Raw genomic sequence first — 24,356 nt, 5'->3', positions numbered from 1 at the left:
CTAACAGGCCATAACTAGCATACATGTGAAAGCAATTATCACTTTGTGATTTGATGCAGTGAAACTGGGTGATTGGAATTGAAAATCAAGGATCTTTGCCTCATACTGAGCCCAGCACTTATTCATATTATTGCAATATTACAATTAAAGTCTTAAGTCTCTAGTCTTGTTCCAATCTAAAAGTTACAGGAGGGATCCTCAGGAAATTAAAATGATTTGTTTTATTTTCACAAGTTTACAGGGGAAATGATTCCTCTTACTCATAAATCGTTCTCCAGATAGGTTAAAAGAATAGTTTTAAAAGTCGTTCTCCATACAGGCTAAACAGTTGTTTAAATTAGTCCTCTAGCCTTAGTCAACGATTTTGACGCAATTTTGTATTTTTTCATTACAGGTAACGGTGTTAGAAACCTACTACAATGCCTTTTCGATGGAAGAAACGAACTAAACGCGTCACAGTCCCAGGACATGTCATGGAAGCTGCTGTGCGTGAAATAATTAATGGCAGAGGTCTACGATCAACCGTAAGAAGATTTGCAGTAGATAAGCAAACCTTTTCTCGTTATGTGAAGAAAGCAAAAGAAAGTGCTCCCTATGAAACTATATCTTATGTTCTGAACAGGAAGCGTTCCCAGATTTTTTTCTGATAGAGAAGAAGCACTTCTTGCTGCAGCAAAGACCCATTACGGACTTTTGGTATTGGCTGTGCGTGAGCTGGCTTACGAATATGCTTTAGCTAATCAGAAGAAATTGCCGCCTCAATGGGAAGAGAGACGAAGAGCAGGTTATGATTAGTATTTAGGGTTTATGCATAGATATCCCAATCTATCGCTTAGAACTCCTCAAGCCACAAGCTTATCTCGAGCTACTAGCTTCAATAAAGCTAATGTTTTATCCTTCTTTACGAATCTACAGCAAATGTTGATGAAAGAAAAGATTGAGCCTCATCAAATATGGAATGTTGATGAAACTGCAGTTACAACATACCACAAACCTCCAAAAATAATTGCAAACAAATGAGCTAAAGAAGTTAGTAAATCATCATCTGCTGAAAGAGGTTCACTAGTTACAATGTGTTGCGCAGTAAACGCAACAAGAAATACCATTCCTCCGTTTTTTGTTTTCACTTTAAACAGCATATGTTATCTGGTTCTCCAGCTGGAAGTTCAGGCGCCGCTCACGTATCTGGTTGGATGACAAAGGAAATTTTTACATATTTTTTGATCATTTCGTTAAACATTCAGGCTGTTCTCAGGAAAGAAAAGTTCTGCTACCATTAGATAACCACAAGAATCATATATCTATAGCTTTCATCCAGAAAGTCAAGGATAATTATATAATATTGCTAACGATTCCTCCACACACAAGTCACAGACTTCAGCCATTGGATGTGTCAGTGAGGAAATTGAAGTGATTCAAGTGATGAAATAGAATCTGAGGATAGTGGTGAACAGAACTACGGAATGGAAGTGAACTGTATGGATGATATTGAAGTTGGTGACTTCCTTGTCGTAAATTTTACAACTAAGAACACGTGCGTTCATTATGTTGGACATGGTTTTCCATGGTTATCAAGAATGTGAAATAAGTTTCTTACGCCATAAGGGGAGGAGCAAATTCAATGTGCCAGATTTGGCAAATTTGCCCTTGTATGACATTTTGTATAAGCTGCCATCTCCCTTGTGTTCTGGAGGAACTAAGAGAATGAAGAAATATGCAATTTTCTCAATTTCTTTCGCAAACTTTAATTTGCGATAATAATTAACATTAAAGACGCCCGTTTATAAGTAGGCCCTTGTATAGCAAGTAAGGTTCGGTTTCTTTTGTAGAATTGAGAATATTTGCGTTTGTTTTTGTGAACCACGTGAACGCACACAAATTGTATCATTTGTGGAATTCATATCGATCCTATAGCTTTTGCCAGTTTTCGATGATTTCTTAAACAAAGCAAGGACCTGACTGGAAATCGGAACCTCATTTATGTTTCACATATGGGCTACAGGATTTCTTTTTTATCATTGTTTTTCTAGAATTTTTAATTATACATATTATAGAGTATATTATCATACAAACATTTTAATTTTGCTTTTTCTCTCTCTCACATCTACATTCTCTAACTGAAGATGGTCACATAGTTAATTTTGCATGTATAAAGGTCTAGGTTATATTTGGTCTCGAAAGCACGTTCTAGTCTTAGTACAAAAGAATTATCTTAATTATATTCTAAATCTAAAATATGTTTTTAAAATAAGTCTGCTTGGTAATAAATCCACATAATTTTGTCAATATATGCAAATTTGCTTACTGTCTCAATCCTCCCTTGCGCATGTCTCAGACCTCCCTAACTTAGGGAGTTTTGAGACATTTCGGACAGTGTCAGAAAAATGTGAATAATTTTCTTCGTAACGCAAAATGGAACTCAATAAAATTTACTTATATAGCTGAAACTTCAAACTAACACAAGGCAAAAATTCATGTAAGTATCGTTCACGGTTACAAAGGAAAAAAATCTTATGCGAATTTTGTCTCATACCTCCCTAGTCTCCCCTATAACATCCAGGAGATGCTCGTGAATTATGCTTCAGATTGTAAAGCTATGATCGACTTCCAGAATTGGTTGAATGTGAGAACATCTAATTTTAGAAAGTAAAAAATAATAACGATTTGTAAAAACAATTTATTAAAATGGTCATTTTTTGGTAGAGTAAAATGGAGAAATGAGATAAGATGATAAAAGAACTACACGTAATTGATTATAGCGAACACTTAAAGCGTCACAATGCTTTTATAATCTGTGTCCCATTTCTTCATTTTACTCAGTCCAAAAAAAAAAAAAAAATCTTTTTTTGAGTATTTTATAAAAGGACTGCTTTGAAAATTGTTTTCAATGGTTATTTTCTCTCAGCGTACCGTAGATGCGGGCTACTTGGACCCAATTTTGCAACAAATTCGTTCTTTCGGCCTATTTTCATCCACGAAAACTCGAAAGTTATTGTCATAACCCATATTAAGTGGAACTACAGGTTTATTGCACATATCGAGGACAGTTTTAGTTACATATATTGAAAACAAAGCACAGGCGATTATTGTAAAAAATGGGTCCAAGTAAGACTCGCGTTCGGGCTACTTGAACCCACCCCCATATTTTCCTACAGAAAACCATTGAAATCTGCTCTGAGACTAAGTAGGACGTAGGTGTTCCAAGAACAACACTTTTTATTTACTGCAAACCACAAAGAGAACATGTTAAGAGGTACTATCAAATATAATGATTGTAATAGCTGATTATGTTTTCTTCTGCAGCTGCACGAGCCCTATCTATATTAGCAGCGAATCTAGTCGTTGACTGGAGGTGCATTTTCTAAAATAACTTCACTCAATCTCGACTGGGAAGATTGTCTTAGAAAGCAATGACAGTTCTCCCATGCATGGCAAAATAGGACTTCACAATAAATCTAAAATCAAGTTAATTAACGAGGAATCCGAAATCACAAACTTTATCAAGATGACTAGCGAAGGCTAATTCTTCTTCTTCAGAGAACACTTTCAGATGACCCGGATTCTGCCTTGACCTGTTTTTTAATCTTCTTTCTATGGTGGAACGACTTATCTTGAAGTGAGCTTCTGTTCTTTTCGCGACATTTTCCCCGACTGAATTGCTGGTAAATATTCTTCAAGCTGTTATGAAAAATCAGCATATTTTCGACCTGCAGGCAATCTTTTATATTGATGTACCATTTTGTACCGGTATCCTTAAGGAAACAATGAAAAGTCCTTACTTGTGTGACACGTGACAACAGACCTTTATTTTTCATTGATAAAGATAACAAAGGATGGGGTGGGATAAAGATAACAAAAGATGTGGGACAAAATATCCATGTTTTCCAGGTCATATGTACACACTTCATATACTGTATAATCTAATTACGCACACATCTTATTGTATATGAGAAAGTTTACCATGTCAGTTTCATTAACCTATATCTAACTACTTATGTGTTTACTTAGCATTGGTTCCACTTCCTTGCAAATAGTGTCCACACATAAAAGTTTGGCGGTCACTAAATATACTGTTTTCGTCAACGACCTTTCTCACCAATGCTGCTCAATCGTAACCTACCACAGAACTAGTTTCAATGTGTGTACATCTGCATTTTGATACCATCTAACGGATCTAACTCTGAACTCACTCATTATTGCATTGCATATGGGATTTTAAACGAGTTTTTGGTATGGGTCCAAGTAGCCCCTTAAGGGTCCAAGTAGCCCGCAATTACGGTAACTGAAAGAGTATTTTACACTGAAATCCTAATAACATGGGAAAGAAAATTTTGGAAAGAAGTCACCTAATTTTATGTATTAAAGATATCATATTGATATTCATTAATTTAAGACTGAGAAAATTTCTGGAATAATCCCTCTCGGGCTTGGGTTGGGTTTCTAACAATGTTGTTTCTAAATATATAATTTTTAAGTATTATTGTGCTACTGTTTGACATATGTATATCTCGAAAACAACACTCTTAAGGGTCTTCCTTGTTTCTACACTGAAAAAAATGTATGTGGCGTGCGTAAAATCGTATGTTACATTTGTAAATTCTGTAATTTTTGGACTCACAGCAAACGTATATCTGAAAACGCATGTTTTATAATACTTTCTGTATAAGTGTTTCATCTGTACGTATTTTTCGTATGAAACAATATAGACTGTCAGGATCTCACATACAAATGAACGTGACGTATAGCTGACGAAGGTAACATTCATATATGTATGTAATATAACGAAGACTGTTAGATATCAGACATTCTGTAACGTCATGATGTAACATCTAAGGGCAGTGCCTACATAGCATACGGATAAAGTATGCTCCGTACTGATTTCTGTAGCAAGCAAGAGGATTCCGTATATTCGTACAATATACCGCTTTCCGCAGAACGGATTTTTCTCAATATATCATTTTTTTAAAATTTTAGTAACTTACAGATACTGAAAAGCAGCAAAAATTTAGAAAGTGAAGCAGATTGTATCTGCAATATGGTATTAAATAACTAATAACTATTTTCAAATTTTTCTTATAGGCCAGAAATGTAGGCCCTTAGTTTAGTGCATCACAAGCTCAAATTTTCCCAGTATACAAGTCTCTGAAATAACTGTTAATCAATCTCATAGCATTTAGCATATATTATCGGGCTCACTTTCTAAATTTTTGTTCTTCTACATTATTTTGCTTTTCAAAAATTATTCTCTAAAATTTGAAGGAAAGTAGGAGAGAGCACTCAGTGTCAACAGAATATCGTCTTCTTCAGAAGAGGAAGATGAAGACTTTTTATTTTTTTTTTTAAATTCCAGACTTCCTAATATTTTGCTTTTTAATCCTCTTTAGACCTCTAAACATTACTCAATCAAAATTTGAATTTGGATTATTTATTTATACCTTTAAACAAGTATGGCCTCCTAAGTTAAAGGTGATAATAAATAATAAAATGTGTATTTACTTAACATAATTTGAAAAAAAAAGAAACACACATAAAGACAGTGGACGATGATATCGGTATTTACAATTTCGTTTCTTTGTTATGAAACGTTCAAAAAGAAAACAATATGAGAAAAGTTTGTTTCAAGAATTTAGACGAGATCATAAGTAATTTGTCGATTTGATTTATGGTTTAGCATCCCCATCTAGCGGCAAGGTTATTTGAGATGTGAACCTACATCTTAACGTAGAATCTGAATCACATGAGCTCCCACTGAGAATCGAACCCGAAGGCATTAACGTTACCCATCTTGGTATATACACTTCAGTGCAAGACAGAGAAAACAATGTACAACAGAGCAGTGTCTAAGTCTTAAGGATGCCAGATAACGGGTGACTACAATGCTAACAGCCGAGGAGAGAAAGAGAGAAACCTGAAAGTAAGTGTTTGCAGAAGGCGTCACGGTTAGATAAAATAAGGTTTCTACATCCCAGCAGAGATTTTGGGGGTTTTCGCCATACTTGCTTAAGATATAGTAGTAGGAGTTTCTGGAGTTTTCTTTATATTTGCTCAAGATATAACACAGAAATTTTTGGGTTTTTCTCTATACCTGCTTAAGATATAACACAGAGATTTTTGGGTTTTTCTCTATACTTCGCCAATATACGACACTGTTTACTACTGCTACCGAGTCGTTCCATATTGTCACAAAAGAAATTATATAACAACTGTGACATATTCTTAGCCAAAGAAACAGTCAAAAATAAGCGAAAGCACTTACTTCATAGTTTTTCGTAAGTACTTTTTTATGAGAATTGTTCTTTAAACTTTGAAACATTTATAAAAACGAGAGAATGAAGGTATGAGTCTAAAGAAGACTTTTCTTCTTTCCTTGTAATATATTAGGTTATATAATGTGAGCGTATTATACTTTAAATTAACTTGAAACTTTCTTTCTAATCCTCCTATTCTTAAGGGAAAAATGTTCTCGTGGGAAGCTTAACGAACAAAAAATTAAGTCATTTTATATAAGTTGAAAGTTTTATTAAAAGTTCACTAACTAGGTAAAGTGATTGGGAAAAGCTAAGTTTCTGTCCCTTTTTTCCTCTAAAGGGGAAAAAAGCTTTGAAGTGATAGCAAGTAGGTTGACGATAGATTAGTGAAGAATATTTTTAAAAAATCAGCAGGGTTGCCAAAATCAAAATAAATGTCGAATTTACCTTTTTCTGTCAATAACAAAATCAGCAACAAGACTTTGGTTTACAAGCTAAAGGGTGCCCGAATTTGAATTGACTTGATTTTGAGTTTAACGTCCCTTTCAGCAGCGAGGTTATATGAGACAGGACTTACTGATTAACGTGGAATCCCAACCACATGAGCTCCCGCCGGGAATCGAACCCGGGTCTCCCACCAAAGGCGCGTACGCTAACCGCTTAGCCATTATGCACATGACATGTGACTATTTTTACTTTTCATTGCTTTATTTTAAAATCAGTTTCAATTTTACGTTTTTTTTCTTTTTCCAGTTTTCTTGAAGACGATGACACTCTTTTTTGGTAGTATTCTTGATATTATGCATTTTACTATACAGGGTGAATTAAAAGTCATGTTATATCGGATTTTTTCTTTCCTCGTTTCATATCACCGTGTAGAGAGCTAAGTGAGTGAAGAAAGACGCTCATACAAGATGAAAGGACAGAGGTAATTTTCTTGGCTGGCAGTTGCATTTACACAACGCAGCAGAAGCATTTAACACCAGCTACCAAAGTACACAAAGGGCGCCAATTACAATGACAAAATTGATACAGCGATATAAGCAGACTGATAGCGTGCACAGAAACCGCGAAGCTGTCACAGATGAATAGTCATCAACCAGCAGCTATATGCAACCAAGACCCCAACAAAGAGCACACGACATTTGTTGACGGAACACGGCGCAAGCCAATCAAATTTACGTCATATTCTGCACAAGGAGAAATGACATCTGTACAAGATTCAAATGTTGTAACGCCTCAATAAGAATGATATAATTTTGCAAGTGGGCACACGATCCCATCTTGGAGAATTCTGGCTGTTCTTTAGTGCGACGAGACGTTATTTTACATTAAAGCGGAAGTTAACCAACAAAACTGGAGGTTGTGGACTGATACAAATCCTTCGAAAGTGCAAGGAAGGGATAAAATCAAGGTGTCACGTGGGATTTAAGGGCAAAGAGTAATCGGGAAGGTTCTCTTACCCAGGAGCGCAATCACGTGGTCGGTCTCCAGAAGGTTAAGTTTTCAGTCTAGGCAGTGCTTTTAAGCAGGCTAGAAGTTTTATTGGAATATTTGTATCCCATGTGGTATGGGATATTTATTCGTATCCCATGTAGTTTTATTGGTATCCGATTTAAAATAAGAAAAAAAAACAGTATATTGTTATTTAAACGTTGAAACATGATATTCTTGGCCACAACATTATTTTAAAATTTAGAAATATTTCTTTTTCTTTTCTTTTTTTTTTTTTTTTTTAGAAGGATATTACTAAATTGCAACGACTTTTAGAAGAAAATTATCAAAACAAACAAAATTCCACAATTTGAGAGAGGTCCACCTACTGCAAGTAATTTTTAAATTAGTCTTTGAATCTATTCTTTAAACTAGGAAAAGAAGACACCGTAGAAGTATTTGAAAACACTGCTCAAGAGCCGAGACATTTTCCTTTCGTTCATATCTTTCCAAAGTATCACACCTATCTCACACCTTCCATTTGTCAAAGAAAAAAAATCTTCTTAATTTTCTCTTTAAAACTGTTTTTGACGTAGTCTCCTAAATGGAAGAGGAAGTTTCGGTTCGTGGCAGCACTTTTCTTCTTGAACGACGACTCTTTTTATCTAAAGGGTTTCAACGTAAAATGCCGTCACAATTGCCAACCCATTTCTTTAAAAAGTTCACATAATTTAACATTATAGTTGGCTCTAGCAGACAGCGCCATAACCACACTGAAATACAGATTTCGTGAGATCAGTAGTTCCATGTCAGAGGAAAGATGGTGACCACTCGAATTAATCAGATGGTGTTGACACTGTAGCGTTGTGAGCACAAGTGTGGAGCTACTTGAAACAAAGAAGTAGTGAGCTAGAAAGTTAGGATTAACGGCGAGGGAACTGATGTGCTGACCACACATCATACCGAACAGATGTTTGCCCCAAGCCGGCTGGTAAGCCCTGGTTGCCGAAGGGCTGTTGAGCCAGGAGCCTAGTTTAACTTAGTTTACTTAGTTCTAGCAGGGAAAGATAAAATAAATAGGTTTCAAATTTGGAAATTGCCAGTTCTAGGATAACCAATCAGAGGAGGATAGACAGAATTTTCGTGATAAGACATCAGTGACAACCTGAATTCCCTTCCTTGTAGGCCATCTTAACTAGCCTCCCTCGCTTTGATGTGTAATTATAAAATAGCCTTCGAAAGCGAGTCCCAGAGCAGCATTTCGGTAAATAACGAAGGCCAATAGAAACATACATATATTAAAAATATACATGTAAAAATACATACACATAGGCCCTCTAGCTTCAAGCTGTTCTGAACTGGAACAGATTCAATGCTCGCTTATAGTGACCACCTAGTACAAATTTGTGCACTCTAAAAACACTATAATTGTAAGTACTAAAAGTACGATTGAGTGCAACAATATGGCTCCAGCAATACTTATAGCTGGGGGACAATATTATATGGTTAAAAATATAGCTGGATGAACAAAATTTATTGCAGTCACAGTCATTTTTATGATGGTAACATTATCAATTATGGTACTTGTAATTATAAAACTACCATATAATTAGAAATACCAAGACCATCACAAGATTTTATAATTACAAGTACCATAATTGGCATAGTTTTACCTTCATAACACTGGTGCTACAGCAATGCATTTTGTTGGTCCAGCTATATTTTTAACCATATAATATTGTCCTCCCAGATATAAGAATTATCGGAGCCATATTGTTGCATTCAATCACACTTCTGGTTGTTTCAACTAAACCGTTTTCTCACAAGAAATGCAACACAAGTTAGCAGGCTTATTATTTATGGCATGCAAGTTTGCAGAATAATAAAAATATGTACAGAAAGGTAGGCAGGCGCCAAGAATATAATAGTTTACTGTATATGGCATTAGTGGATAATTTGTGAAGGAATTGTAACATTTTAACTGTTATTTTTGATGGCGCCCTTCAAATTTACTCCCATTATATGGCAAGCGCCTACAAAAGAATAATGTAAAAGGCATGATAATACTGTTTCTATGCAAAAAAAAAAAAAAAAAATGTCAATTTCACTCTTGTATAAACTTGACCCAGTATTCTTAATCTGTACGGAATAAATCAGTTGTAAAATGTAATACAATGACTGGTGAAAGAGAAATTAAAATATCACACAGAAACGGCAGTTAAATCCAGCAGCTTATTACATGCGGTTCCCTGTGCCCGAACCACACACACCATCATCGATTATTACCTCCTCCTCTTAGCTCAACCACGAAATTAATAGAGTTTGCGGTGCTTAACGAAATGTAATTTCCAAACTTCCAACAAAGTTTATGCTATCTCAATAAACCTAAAATGTTGATCCAAGTTATTCTCTAAGCGAAACACACGAAAATTAGATATTGTACTTACATATAATACAGAGAGGTTGGAACAGAACAACAGATTTTGCAAATGGATGGGATTTATAGCTGGAAAATGTAAACGCACGCTCTCAATACCATTATTCTGCGTATAGCTTCTTTACCTGATGTTGATTTGTCATTTGAAGTTTCGATTTTTCTTTTCTACTTGCACATTTAGTTGGAAAGTTAGTTTAACCTAAATTAAATTCACTCTGTACTTTTGAGCTACATGTAATATCTGAAGTAAACAGTACAAATGCGGTGAAACTTTTACGAACTATTTTACAACTTACTGACGGGGAGCATTTACGCCGGTCCCAAGAGTTTCAGTATTCGCGCGCTACCCTAGCCAGCTGTTTGTAGTTGGTCATGTAAAATGTATAGAAAAATTTTAGCAAGAGATCAGAATCTAACCAGCCCCTGCGGGGCTTCTAAGGGAGCCATTCTACATAATAGAAGTCTGTAGTTATTTTATATAACCTTAATTAATAATCTAGAAATAGAAATACTAGGATTCGTTGAAATTGTCACGATTTACTTAACCCAACATATGAACTAAAATTATTCATTATTCATTATTACTACAGGTATTCATTATTACCTACAAGATTGTTGATAATTCTAGAACATTCTGGAATATTCGATCAATAACGATTTGTGTAGAAAGAAAAGCAACATTGAAATTGAAAATAAAGAAATTTACGTATTATCGTTAAAATTAACCCGATTTTTTAGCACAGTAACACCATTGCTAGGGCGTTTTCTCCCTCTAGGACCCTTGCTGGTCCAAACCGAAACCTTCTTCATGGATGGGAGATACAGGGCTACAATACCATATAACTCCCATGGGGCTCCTGATTTTGGTTTCGGAGTCTTTGTGGCACGCACGGACAAACCACACTTACTTTTATTATATATATTGATTAGCAATTCAAATAAAAACAAATCAATTGGAATTTTCAATACCTATTTATTGTAGTAAATTTTTAATCATTTTCGGGTTAATTACAAAAGATATTACAGCGGTAGTATATACTACCAAAGATCCTGGGTTCGAGGATCGTGCTGTCCAAAACACGAAAACATTATATCCTTAATTAACAGCATTAACATGAAATATAATATTACATAGAGCAATTAATAGTAAATTCAAAGAGTTATTCTCCATAAAGACGAATTACGAAAGAAAGCAATATTAAGCTCCCTATCTACTCTAGAATACACTGGGCCAACGTCACAATGAGACCTATTTAACTCTATCTTGAATTACCTTGATTAATCAGTTAACACCTTAAATCAAAATATAACGACGAGTAAAAGTCGCGAATACTCAAAGTTACTTAGACCCTAGTACACTTTGGCCGTAAGTTTAATACAGCTAAATGAGACAAATTTTGGAGCTATAATTTACTGCCCTATAGGCCACGGATGGGCCTTAGGGTTATGAACCATAAAAGATTGTGCGAAGAGATCCAGCACAAGCGTAAGTCTGAATCGTACTGATTACTGAACACCAACTCGACTGAGACAAGTCGTTATGTACCATCTCAATTCTCTTTCACATCACAAACCGTAACTTTGACCCAACTACGTCATAGCCCTGTATCCTACCCCACTTTGGCCAAATATTATTTTTGATATTTCTAAACTTGGTCACTGCTTTCCTTATGTCTTTATAATGAGGACGCTTAGATTTATTTCCATCGAAGATCCTATTTCATCCGTTTCTTTCGATTGTGACGTCACTCAAAGACTGTTAGATTTCTGTACAGTGGCTGTTAAAAGTTTGGGGAAGAATTTTCTTCCGTGTTATAGACACTTAATTGTTTTTGCTTTATATGAAATTACTCCTTTCTACTTTTCGCTAATGTTTTTGATGCCTCTCTTTTGGAAGTTTTTTGAATAAAAGAAAAAAAAAACTTTTTTCTGGATATCGTCCTTTTTCTCCACTGGAACGTGGTGCTATGTTTATGACTTAATAACTCTTGAACCAGCCGACCGATCTCGATTAAACTTTCAACACAGATTCGGTTCGGGCTTGGGATGGTTTTGATCATTTCACTTTGACGGTACAAGTTAGGGGAGGGGGAGATATTTATAAATAATCGAAAATGGCCGATATCAATGTCGAATCCATAGTTTTCGAGCTCGCTGAGACGAACAGTGACCCCTTCCATGCCGTTTAAATCCAAATTCACCCCTTTATGTTCAAAATGACATTTATTCTCCCCGTGCGAAGAACGGATATTCTGCTAGTACTTACTAAAAGTGTTCGTGGAAAGTTAATATCTTAAAATGTCCTTGCTGATGGATGAATGATGTTTTTAAATATTCGTTTGCTGAAGTTTAGCAACGCTTTCCTGCATCGAGGTTATGATACGTGAAACTACAGTTTAAAGTGGAATCCGAATTATTTCAATGCATTCGAATTTTAATATTCTTCTACTCGAAATAGAACCCAGGACAACGAGCACTAAAGGCATGCCTTAAAGTAACTATACATTAAATCTGATTTTTCATTTCTCTCATACGGGGGGGGGGGTACGGTAGCTCAGTGGTAAAGCACTTACCTCTGGTGCATGAGGCCCCTGGTTCAATATTCTGCCAAGTAAGTTTAGGGTGGACAACATCGTGTCGGCGGGTTAACTCCTGGTACTCCCGTTTCCTCCTACTTTTTCATTCCAGCAATTCTTCAATCATCAGTCACTTGGTTTCATAAACGTCTCTCTTAATTGAAAGGGCATAATCATGGGACGTTAAACTGAAAGATTTCATTTTTTTTTCATTTATCTCACCCTTGGGATTAATCGCAACCCACCTTGAGAGATCATACGTCTTGGTCATACGATCTTATTTGTGAATAATTAATTTAAACTTCCTCAATCACTAACTACCTTAAAACTCTTCCCAACATTATTTGTATACAGCGCCGTAACTTAGATTTTTCTGGGGGGGACAAGCATTAATACGCGTATTTGAGCCCCCATAGAAAAGTTGTTTTTCTAAGTCTTGGCCCCCCTCTTTAAATCTTTCTCTTACTCTTTATGGCCTCCCGGAGCCTGTGGGCCCTCCTGTACGGCAAGGTCTGCGGGGGCGTTAGTTACGCCCCTGGGCCCGTTCCATACATGACAAATTAATTAAGAGGACAATATTGACAAATTTCAAAGTCATACTAATAAATATTATCTCTAGGGCCCCTATAGTAGACATTTTTTACTGAAATGGGCCCACGATTCATTTTTGTTTTATTTACCTTTTGTGTGCTGTTTTGTTTATATAATGTAGGGAACCTGTTTGATGCTTTATTTATAATTTCATGTTCGTATCGTATATGGAGTAAGAAAATTTTGTCTTAAAATAGGCTCCCCTCGAACGGCAGGGAGCTCTTTTGGGGGGCAGTTGCCCCCTGACCTCACAAGTTACGGCCCTGTTTGTGTAGATTATCTTCCCATACAAGCGATTCGCACAGAATACACGACAACTCTAAACAATCGAGCATATGCCTAACGTTTACAAAACTTTCCACCTTACACAACAACTATACCCCAATAGAAGTATTGTACTGCACGGAGCAGAAATGTGTCTATTACGAGTGAAAACCGACTGAAAGCACTTCAAATGTGAGTATGGAAAGGAAGAGAGAAAATTAGTTGAGTAAACGGAAAATATCCACGAAAAGTCGATGAGAGAAGAACAAAATTCAAGGTAGTTAAAATATAAGGAAAAGAAATTGGTTAGGGCTTTACTTGAAAAGTCAATAAAGTCAAAAGTCAAATCTGATGGACTGATAGATGGTGTAATAGAAGGCAAAAGATGGAAAAAGGAGAAAAGATTTCACTAGAGGACAATATAACACAGCACTACAATGTATAAGAGATTCTTAATTTGTGGAAAGAAATTCACGAATGGCAAAAATACTTACAACGATAGTGACGCGCACCCAGAAATTTTTGTTGGAAGGGAACCAAGGTTTGGGGCGGGGGGGGGATCTAAACCTACAACCCACTACATTTATGTAGTATTGAACGGGCATTATTCTGCACCCGAAAACACGATAAGTGATTGTAAAATACTTCCACCTTTATTTTCAGAAAAAATGATACAATTACATTGTTTTTATAAGAAGAGAAAGAGTACGGATGAAGTGTAAGATCAAATCTTCATGTTACATCAATCATTTCCCTGTTAAACACGTATAGTTTTATTGAGAAAGTATACAAATGTATGTTGAATTAGGAAGTTTTGCGGGAGGAGGGGAGTCCGGACCGTATGGGTGCGACCCTGGACAGTGATGAAAATGGCAAATTCAGGGCGTCAAAATTCCATGTATGTACGTCACTGTTAGGAGAATTTGTGTCACAGTTAGGAGACGATAAACAACAATAGACACAATCTGCTAATTAAAAGTGTAGTAAATAAATAAAATATAAAATCTATTTCGCCAGAATTGAAACTATAAATTATTATCGGCACTTTGTGCCATACATTTTAGAGAAGTAAAACTTTGTTTTTCTCGATTTTCTCCAAACGTACGCGTGAAATTTTACACTTATCACACCATTTTGTTCAGCTCAATAAGATATATCGAATGACATACCGGGTGTATCAAAAATCCGGAGCCATAGACCAATTATGTTATTAGTAACGTTAGGGAAAAAAATAGAAACAGAGGAAAGTGGTTGGAAATTAGCGTTTTCAATCTAAAATGGTGGAATTTTTGCAATCGCACCAGCCATTTGTGCTTCACATTGGTAAGGCGCCCTATGTTAAATTTAAAAGGAACGTTGCCAACTTAGCAGACGGTTCTCATGGGTTTTTACCATACCAATAATACAGCACTGTTGGGAAACTGGATTTGAGTCATTTCTAGGTTCTCTCATACAACAATGTACATGTTCACTTTCAAGTTTTTGCGTGCCCTTTTATTCCGTTCCAACAACCCGCTGAAAACTACTTTTTTTTTTTTTTTTTAATTTAACATAGGGCGTCTAACCAATTTGAACTAAAACGGCTGGGGTGATTGGAAAAATTCCACCGTTTTACATTGAAAACTACCTATTTCCAGCAACGTTACCCTTTTTCCATTTTTTCGTATTTTTACTAATAATGGATAAGGCCCAGGGGCAACGGTGGCTCAGTGGTAGCCGGTGAGTGTAACCGAGCGGGTTGAGGTGTTAGGCTGATAATCGTGAGATTTAGCCCATTGGGGGTCCGACTTCCTTTGTAGTAGCAAGGGTGGAATTTTAACTGTCCTCGATGTTTCTGTATTCGTGTCGCTGTCATTTCTAGTAGTCCTGAAAAGTGGTGGAAATAGAAAAAATAAGACCGGAAGTTTTTTTTTAAAAGTGATAGAGCGTCCACTTCTGGTGCATGGGGTCCTTGTTTCGATTCCAGCTCGCACCAAGTGAAGTTTGTGATGGACAAACACCTTGTGCGTGGGTTTTCCCGGGGTTCTCAAACTTTCTTCATTCCACCATTTCATTCATTTCTCATTATCCCTTTCTTCTTTGACCTATCTGGCATAAGTGTGGGACGTAAAACTGAAAGATTTTTTACATATGGCCCCGGGACTTTTGATACACCCTGTATATTTCATCTTTGGACATTTTCTAAAGAATTCTAATATTTTTTTAAAAAAAAATCTAACAGTATTTCTAAGATAAAAAAGTTAAATGCATTAAACGAACATTTTAAAAATATATTGTTAATTTATTAATAAACGTTCCAGTCACGGTCAAAGGCGATTTTACACTGGAAACATTAACATTGACAATGATGGAAAGGAATATTCGGAAGGACGTCGACTAGGTTCTATATATTAAATGTATCCCAACACTCGCCTGGCAAAACAAGATATCTTGAAAAAAAATAGCCAGAAAGGCCGATCTCGGCATTCGAACACGGGGCCTTCCTAATAGATAGCAAAGTACAAACGCTAAGCATTCATTTACGGATGTGTTTGACTAAAATTCAACGTTTCTTTTCCAGCAACAAAGTAAATATGAAATGTGAGAAGAACCCCTTCGTGGCTAAGTGGCTAATATACGCTCCTTTTGTGTCGGAGACCTGGGTTCGATTCCCGGTGGGAGCTCATGTGGTTAGAATTCCACGTAATCAGTAGATCCACGTCTCATGTAGCCTCGCTGCTATAAAAGGAACGTTAAGCTCAAAATCAACTCAACTCAAATGTGAGATCAAGCAGTTTGACGTAAAATGTGAATTGAATTTACTGCTATTGATATCAAATGGAGCGAAAATATTCTGGTATACAAAGATCAAGAAACGATTCGTTTAGGAGATATCCGTATAGGCAGATGTTGTTCCCACAACACATTTTTACAATAATTAAACGCCAAACTAAGAAATTTGTATTCGTAGAATAAATTCCTGTTTTTATCTATGAAAATGAAATTGACATTGTGTGTCGCCTTTCACGGTTAAAAAAAAAAAAAAAATGAACAGAGACAAAGTTCTGAACAGCACTTGAGTCGAGCTGAGTTTTTGTCATTTAACTTCGATAATCAACCACCTTCAAGTTGAGATAATTAATCAGCAAAGTGTCCATTGAATAGAATGATGTAATATGTGAATCTTCTAGAACGTTAGATAACCAGTATGGCATAGTTGTAAAACATGGTTGCAGACTTTATGGCACGTTCAACATCTTACTTTTTCTTTGTAATTACTTTCTCTCATAAACTTTATGAACATTCTGCAGGGTATCATCCAATGATAAGATACGTTATTAAAACGATATTCACAATGCACTAGGATGTTTTATACTTCCCTTCTTAGAAAAAAAAATAAGTTCCCTAAATACTTATTCAAGATCACCATCACGAATTGATACTATAGATATGTTTTCTATTGTTTTATTTTAACAAGTATTTATTTCGAATTTATAGAAGTTTTAAATTGTTCCTGACAAGATTCTCCATGTTTCTGGCTTCTAAACACTTTATCTACCTCGTTTTATGTTCACTCAGTTAAAATGAAAATGAAAGTGAAATGAAATATTTAAGTTTTACGTTTCACGGTTATGGCGGTTAGGCTAAAGGAGACGGTAGTGATGACAAATGAAGGAAAATGGTGGAATGAAGAAAGTGGGAGGAAACGGGAGAACCCAAAAAACTCATGCACACGGTGTTTTTGGCCACCACAAAATTCACTTGGCGCGAGCTGTGTTCGAACCAAAGACTCCACGCATCAGAGGTGAACGCTCTAAGGAAATTTCTAATTTTCACGTTCCACGATTATTCTCTTTAGCCTAGAGGAGGCAGATAGTTAATTAAAATGAATTATAGTGAAATAACTAATGGAATGAAAATGTGGAAAGGAAATAGAGAACCCCAAGAAAACCCACGAACATGATATTGTCCACCACAGACATGAGTGGGGATTGAGACAGGGATTTCTAGCATCAGAAGTGTGTGCTATACCATTGAACCACCATGCGCCCTGAATTACGGTTTATATTACTGTTAGCATTATAAAATATTAACTTTTAAAAACTAGCAATTTCGTCAGTGTTATAGAAAACCGAAAACTTTGTAAGTTAGATACCCTTGCATCTTCCATGTTAGTTCACAAGTTAGCACACTGATTGAAACAGTCGCTTGTGGGCAAGAAACAAACAGAAGAGGACACAAGACAAAAACGAGAGTATATAATAAAAAAAAAAAAAAAGAGGGAAGGGACGAAGATCCGTTCACAACAGAATTGATGATCTAGGCGCTGGACAAAGATGAACCTTAGTCGATTGTGGGGTGGATTAAGCTTTTTCTTTTCTCTTAGGTGAAGGCCTCGACGAAGGAGTAATATTGCCTTCACCTTTGTTCCTTGTTGCTAGAAACAAAACAAATAGAAATGGAAGTAGGTAATAGAATTACGAAGAGATGAAAGCGAAATGAAAATAAATAGGAAAGGAGAAGAGAAGGACTTCCCAAAAATAAAGGACCTATTGAACATAAATCACATAGAGGAAAATAAATTAAAGGTAACCCTCAATTGAAACCACTCACTAAAAGAGCAAAATTTTCTTGTTTCTTTTAAGGAGCAATATAGCAATATACACGGTGTGTCTCCTAGATTTCAAGACTTGCATCATTGTAAGGTAACCGCTTTAGCCACCAAGCATTTATTGTGTGTAGCTTTTAGTAATGAGCGTGTTGTGCATTGTGTGAAGAATTCACGAAGTTATGTTCCGAATTTTGTTAGTTGCAGTAATTTCAGTGAACTATGTTTTCTTTGTTCGTCGTCGATAGTAAAGTGGAGCAGAGAGTAACCATCATGTTTTGTGTGAAACTTGGCAAAATGTTATGTAGACCGTAGACATGTTTCAAACAGCTTACAACAGTAATCCTCTTTCTCGAGCGAACATTTTTGTGTAGCATCGTCATTTTCGTGAAGGGTCGGGGGCAGTCAAGCACAATCTTAGACTTGGCCGTCCGGTAACCGTTCAAACTGAAAAAAATGTTGAAAAAGTGCGGGAAAAGCTGAGTGAAAATCGTTATCAATCCCTCAGGATGATTGCGTAGGACTTGAACATTGGTAAGGATACTGTTCGGAATAGATAGTAGAACAGATCTCCAGAAGAGAAAGGTTTGTTCTAGACTTCTGCCCTACAGTCTGACAGCAGAGCAAAAAGAAGATCGGTGTCGGCGTGTCAGGAGTGGGTCCAACTGGCAGAAAACGACCCAGAATGGTTTAGGAAAATCACAACTGGTGATGAATCACTCTTCTACGTTGAAAGAAACATATTTGACTGAATTTTGGAAATCAAAATGGCTGTAATGAAGGAACTCAACACTGTCGGACAAAAGGACTTCCACAAGGGAATCCAAAAACTATACAGCCGTGTAATAGACTGTATATATATCAAGGAGGGTCATATATTGCAAGCCAATTAAGGTAATTCTGTTCTGCATTATTTTCTGATAATGTCAGTGTTGAGGGCAGAAAGAGTTATGGTTTATTGCACATGCACTCATCTAAAAAATAAAAGAAAGAGATAGAAAAAGAAATGTAAATGGCGATGATCTATTCGAAAGAAAGTTTGTTATTAAGGAGAAATGTATTATGGCTTGTGAAGTAAACTAATAGCTAAAAACGGAAGCCTGTTGATTTAAGTTAGTTACCAAGTAGGTAAGGGAAGTTTTAACTAGTAAACGTATCAGCAGTTTCAGCAATTGGTTATACTGATTCAATATTAGAGGGAACATTGATAGAACCATTTAAAGGGAGACTGAATAATGCTGATGGTTCGCCAATTAAAACATTCCCTTACCTACTTGGTAACTAACCTAAATCAACAGGCTTCCGTTTTTAGCTATTAGTTTACTTCACAAGCCATAATACATTTCTCCTTAATGACAAACTTTCTTTCGAATAGATCATCGCCATTTACATCTCTTTTTCTAACTCTTTCTTTTCTTTTTTAGATGAGTGCATGTGCAATAAACCATAACTCTTTGTGCCCTCAACATCCTCCTCCCCTTCAAAAAGACGACTATTGTCCATATCCCCATCTATCAGGCGGTCTTCTTATTCTTTGTGATTTTCTACCATATTTTGACCAATTGCCTCTCTTTGTTGCCCTGTATCTTCATTGTTTTTTTGACTTTCATGAACAAACATAGGCTCTTTTCTCTCTGCTTCATTCTGATATTTTGTCTCCAACCTTCGATCTACTCCTCTACGAACTTTATTCTTGTACTCGTTACATACTGATTCCATCCCGCACTTATTGCCTGAGTCTTTTATTACTTCATTTTCTGCACTTGATTTCCCATCTGCAATCCTTATCTGATGTCTGTGAACCCTTCTGATAGAACCATCTACTTGAACCTCCAAAACATTATTTCCCCTGTAACGTACAAAATGAGCCTTAAAAAATTTTGGTAAGACAGCCCTGTAATTTCTCACCCATATAGGTGTTCCTTTTTTCAAGCCTAGTCCTCTGCGCTCTATACAGTCTTGCTCTTTAGCATTATTGACAATTACTGCTGGAGAAACATTGTACCAAGTACGAGGCTTAAAAGAATACAAAAGGGAAGCAGGCGAACAATTGATGACTTTAGTAGGAGTATGTAGAAGAGCATAATTAATCTCAGCTAACCAGTTGACCACATTTTGGCTGAAGACTCTACAACCATTTTCTAAATATCTTTTCTTTGATAGGTTTTTAAAAGTCTGCACTGCCGTTACTTTCTGGAGAGTATGGCGGAGTAAAAACTAACTTAATGCTTCTCTTCTTACAATATTCTTGAAATTCATTACTCCTAAACGGTGAGCCATTGTCCGATACCAAAGTATTAGGAAACCCCACCAAACCGAACAACTCTTCCAGACAATTTAAAGTGGTAGAAGTGTTCGTGGAATTTACTTTCCAAACCTTAATCCAGTGAGTGAAGGTATCTATCATAATAAGGAAGATGAAGCCGAATATTTGACAGTGGTCTACATGGATTCTATCAAAAGGTTTTTCCGAATTAGGCCAAAAACTATAGTTAGTTTTGGGCGAGCAGTTAGCCATTGCCAAGCAAACTTCACAACTCTTAAGGTAACTACGTAATTCATTATTCATGTCGGGCAGTCGGCCAGGTCATGATGAAATCTAGAGATCCTATGTATATTTCATTAAAGTGCAATGAGCGAATGGTAAAATTTCTTATAGATACAGGAGCAGCAGTTTCAGCAATTGGTTATACTGATTCAATATTAGAGGGTACATTGATAAAACAATTTAAAGGGAGACTGAATAATGCTGATGGTTCGCCAATTAAAACATTCCCTTACCTACTTGGTAACTAACCTAAATCAACAGGCTTCCGTTTTTAGCTATTAGTTTACTTCACAAGCCATAATACATTTCTCCTTAATAACAAACTTTCTTTCGAATAGATCATCGCCATTTACACCTCTTTTTCTAACTCTTTCTTTTCTTTTTTAGATGAGTACATGTGCAATAAACCATAACTCTTTGTGCCCTCAACAGTCAGTTTTAAAATTTAGTAGATACACTGTGTAACAAAATAAAGGCAGACTGTACGCTAAATATACTATACATATAGATAGGAATAAGGAGATAGATAGATTATGCGTTAATCTGAATAGTATGACATTATAAATTATTCAAATGAATATATAAATGTATTAAAACAACAATTACTTTACTGATATGTTTAATCTGATTGATTGATTTTGAGTTTTACGTCCCGTTCAGCAGCGAGGCTATATGAGACGTGGACCTACTGATTAACGTGGAATCCGAACCACATGAGTTCATACCGGGAATCGTACCCGGGTCTACCGCGCCAAAGGCGCGTACGCTAACCGCTTAGCCACGAAGGAGCTCTATGTTTAAACTGAATAAACCAAGATATTACAGTATATTCTTTATAGTACCATGTATGAAATCTGGATCCAGCAAAGCTTGTTTCGTTCATTTCTTGTGTCGAAGACTTCCGTAATACCAGTATTATTTCTTTTCTTATGTTAAAAGCTAAACAAGTTCTCTTTCTTGTAGTTGGTAACGTGAACAACAGAAGCCCCTATCTAAAATCACCAAATTGAAGAAAACTCAATTTGTTACTCTTGGAGTATTGAAAGGGTTATTTGTTCTCACCAATAAGAAATGGTTGCGAATTTACTCTAATACGTTGCTCTAAATGTTGAATCCTTTAGCATAAAAAAAATCCAAGAATAGCAACTTCTTGCAAATTTTCCTAAGGAAAAAAATATGTATAGGTTGATCATGCATCCTACATGAAGAAATTATATTGAAGATCAATATTATCCTGACCAGTATATTAGATTAGTTTATTATAGAATCTGATTTTATAGTCTCCAACAAAAGAATATATCTTCCTTCTGCACATTCTCTTGGGAAAGAATTCAGTAGTTTGATCAAGCAGCAATTAAAGAAGCAATTAATTGCAGAAAACAATATAGTAAACAAACTCCTTGTTCCTTCTGAGAAAATTTGCTTTCCCTCCTACATTTCTCTGAAGGATTTCATAGAAACCTGATTTGGTAGATACAGTTTCCTGTTTCTCAACCAAACATTCCTTCAATTAACAACCCTACGAACAGGAATAACACATTTGTTGATCCACGAACACTTACTAATAATTCTAAATTGGAAGGAAACTTGAATGAAAAAAGGAGGCTGTATGCGTAATTCTTTAGAAGATTTATTTTTTTAAAAAAAAAAGTCCTCAGTGACCATAGCATTGACGTATATGAAATACTTCTTTGAGAACTCCAAAAATAGTGAAATGTCACGTATCTCTTAAGATTCAATTTAAAATTTCCATCTTGATTTCTTTCTTAGTAAATTTGTCATCTAAGGGATGAATAAATTGAACGACTTCCTACCTAAATCAATTACGGAAAAACCCTACAAGTCCATATGAAAATAATATGATAACTGACTACTGCTGGATGTTCAAAAGCTAAACATCTCTGAAGCTAAATATAGTAGGATATTTAAAAAATAAGTTTGTTTCAGATAAACAAACGATTCATAGGTTTGCAACACAAATAGGTAATTTGACAATAGAAGGCAAGGCGTGATAACACGAAAATTTAGCCACATTGAACGAGACAATAATTATATTTCAAAGTATTGGATAATGCACTGTAAGTATATGTAATATAATTCCATATTCTTAAAAGTTTAATTTTGTTCCTCAGTGACCTTGTTAATCATATCATTATCGTGAACTAGTGTTCTTAGACAGTTTAAACGAATCATTGATAGTGTATCTTCGGTCGAATGAATCAAATATTCAATTTTCTTACAACGCGCATAGCTACATAGGCTATACTGGAAACATAATTATGAAGTAATTTGAAGCATTGTTATTACAAAAGAAAATACGTCCCTTTGATAGTAACCAGAGTCATTAGTTATTTTTCTTTACAAGTTTGCAAAGCATTTTTTATTTTCTAAAATTCGCTAAGTATTTTTTCCTTACCTGAACATTTGAATTCTTGCTCATGTAAATCAGCTAAATTGTGTCCCTTGAGTTGATTGGGTGAGAAACATCGTGTATATAATGCCAATCGTGGATTTCGTCGCAACCATCTGGCGAGCCAAGATAAATGACAATCACATATAAACTTATTGTCAGCCAATCGCAGAGTTCTTAATTTGTACATGTTGTCGAACAAGTCCTTCCCTAGTGACGTTAAGTTATTGTTGTTTAGCGTTCTGCAAAGAAGAAAAATGGAAAATAGAATAATTATTTAATAACTAAAATACTTTGTTTGATGGTTGCTTACAGTAATTGCATTATAAAACAAATTTTCGAGAGAAACAATGGAGTTCAGGGGTAAAAGTGACGGGGAACGCGGGTGGACACCGTTAACCCAGTTCCAAAAAATATCTATGGCGTCCTTCCACTTCCTAAAAGATTAAAATGGGCAAAGATGGGCAGAAGGGACGGCATGACACCATGCGTCTCCCTGCCTTTTCAGATCCACTTTTACCCGTGCTAATAACTTGAGTATAGTTTCTAATTGTTGCAGATAGAAGTTTTTAAGGTTTCCGTAAATTTGGACCATTTAATATTATCTTAAAACAAATAGTTCAGTACTAACATTCAGAGCAGAGCAGTGTTCCTCAGCTTCTGGGTTGAAAGGATAGAAAAGTGTCTTATTTAAATTCTTGCCTAATGAAAACTAATTGATACATATACAAATGTTGATTTATTTTGAACTAAATAAGTTTTAAACATTACGCAAGATTACAATTTAAGATCTACCACACATGACTGAAGTTGCAGCAATGCTAATAGGATTGGTTATTAATTATTTTCATTTTTATACTGTATACATTTTTATTAATTACATCTATTCAAACATGCCTACTGAATGCTACGCAATTTCTTACGTAACGAGGAAATAAATTTGTATTCTTAAATGTAAGATGATGTAAACGTAGTAATAACATTAGACGTAGCATGTAGTGAAGAAGAGCTCTTATTATCAGACTTAATAATATATCAAGATATTTCACTGTGTTATTAAAGCATATCGTCGGCGTTCAGTCAGAGATAACTAACTCCAAAACAATACGAATGGAGTTTTAGGTACTTCTTCCAGTAAAATAACGATACACAAGGTGATTATCCTTAGCGTAACAATGCCATCTGTTACATCTAGCCTCATAATATGTATCAGAACATCGTATATTTCAGCTTGTATATCGTTCTCGTATTGGAAGCAGT

The 24,356-nt window shown here is 35.7% G+C and overlaps 1 protein-coding gene across 4 annotated transcripts in view; it reads right to left on the bottom strand.

Annotated features, from left to right (window-relative positions):
- sli (slit guidance ligand) overlaps positions 1–24,356 on the bottom strand; it is an 833,494-nt gene that overhangs the window by 160,089 nt on the left and 649,049 nt on the right. For all 4 annotated transcript variants that reach the window (XM_081762100.1, XM_081762119.1, XM_081762110.1 and 1 more), the window contains one exon: positions 23,103–23,338. In XM_081762100.1, the coding sequence (XP_081618226.1) occupies positions 23,103–23,338 (236 nt within the window). The remainder of the gene's footprint in view (positions 1–23,102; positions 23,339–24,356) is intronic.

Source organism: Thermobia domestica, chromosome 1, assembly GCF_964235325.1.
Source record: "Thermobia domestica chromosome 1, izTheDome1.hap1.1, whole genome shotgun sequence".
Taxonomy (NCBI): domain Eukaryota; kingdom Metazoa; phylum Arthropoda; class Insecta; order Zygentoma; family Lepismatidae; genus Thermobia; species Thermobia domestica.
This window is presented reverse-complemented; position numbering and strand designations above follow the sequence as displayed.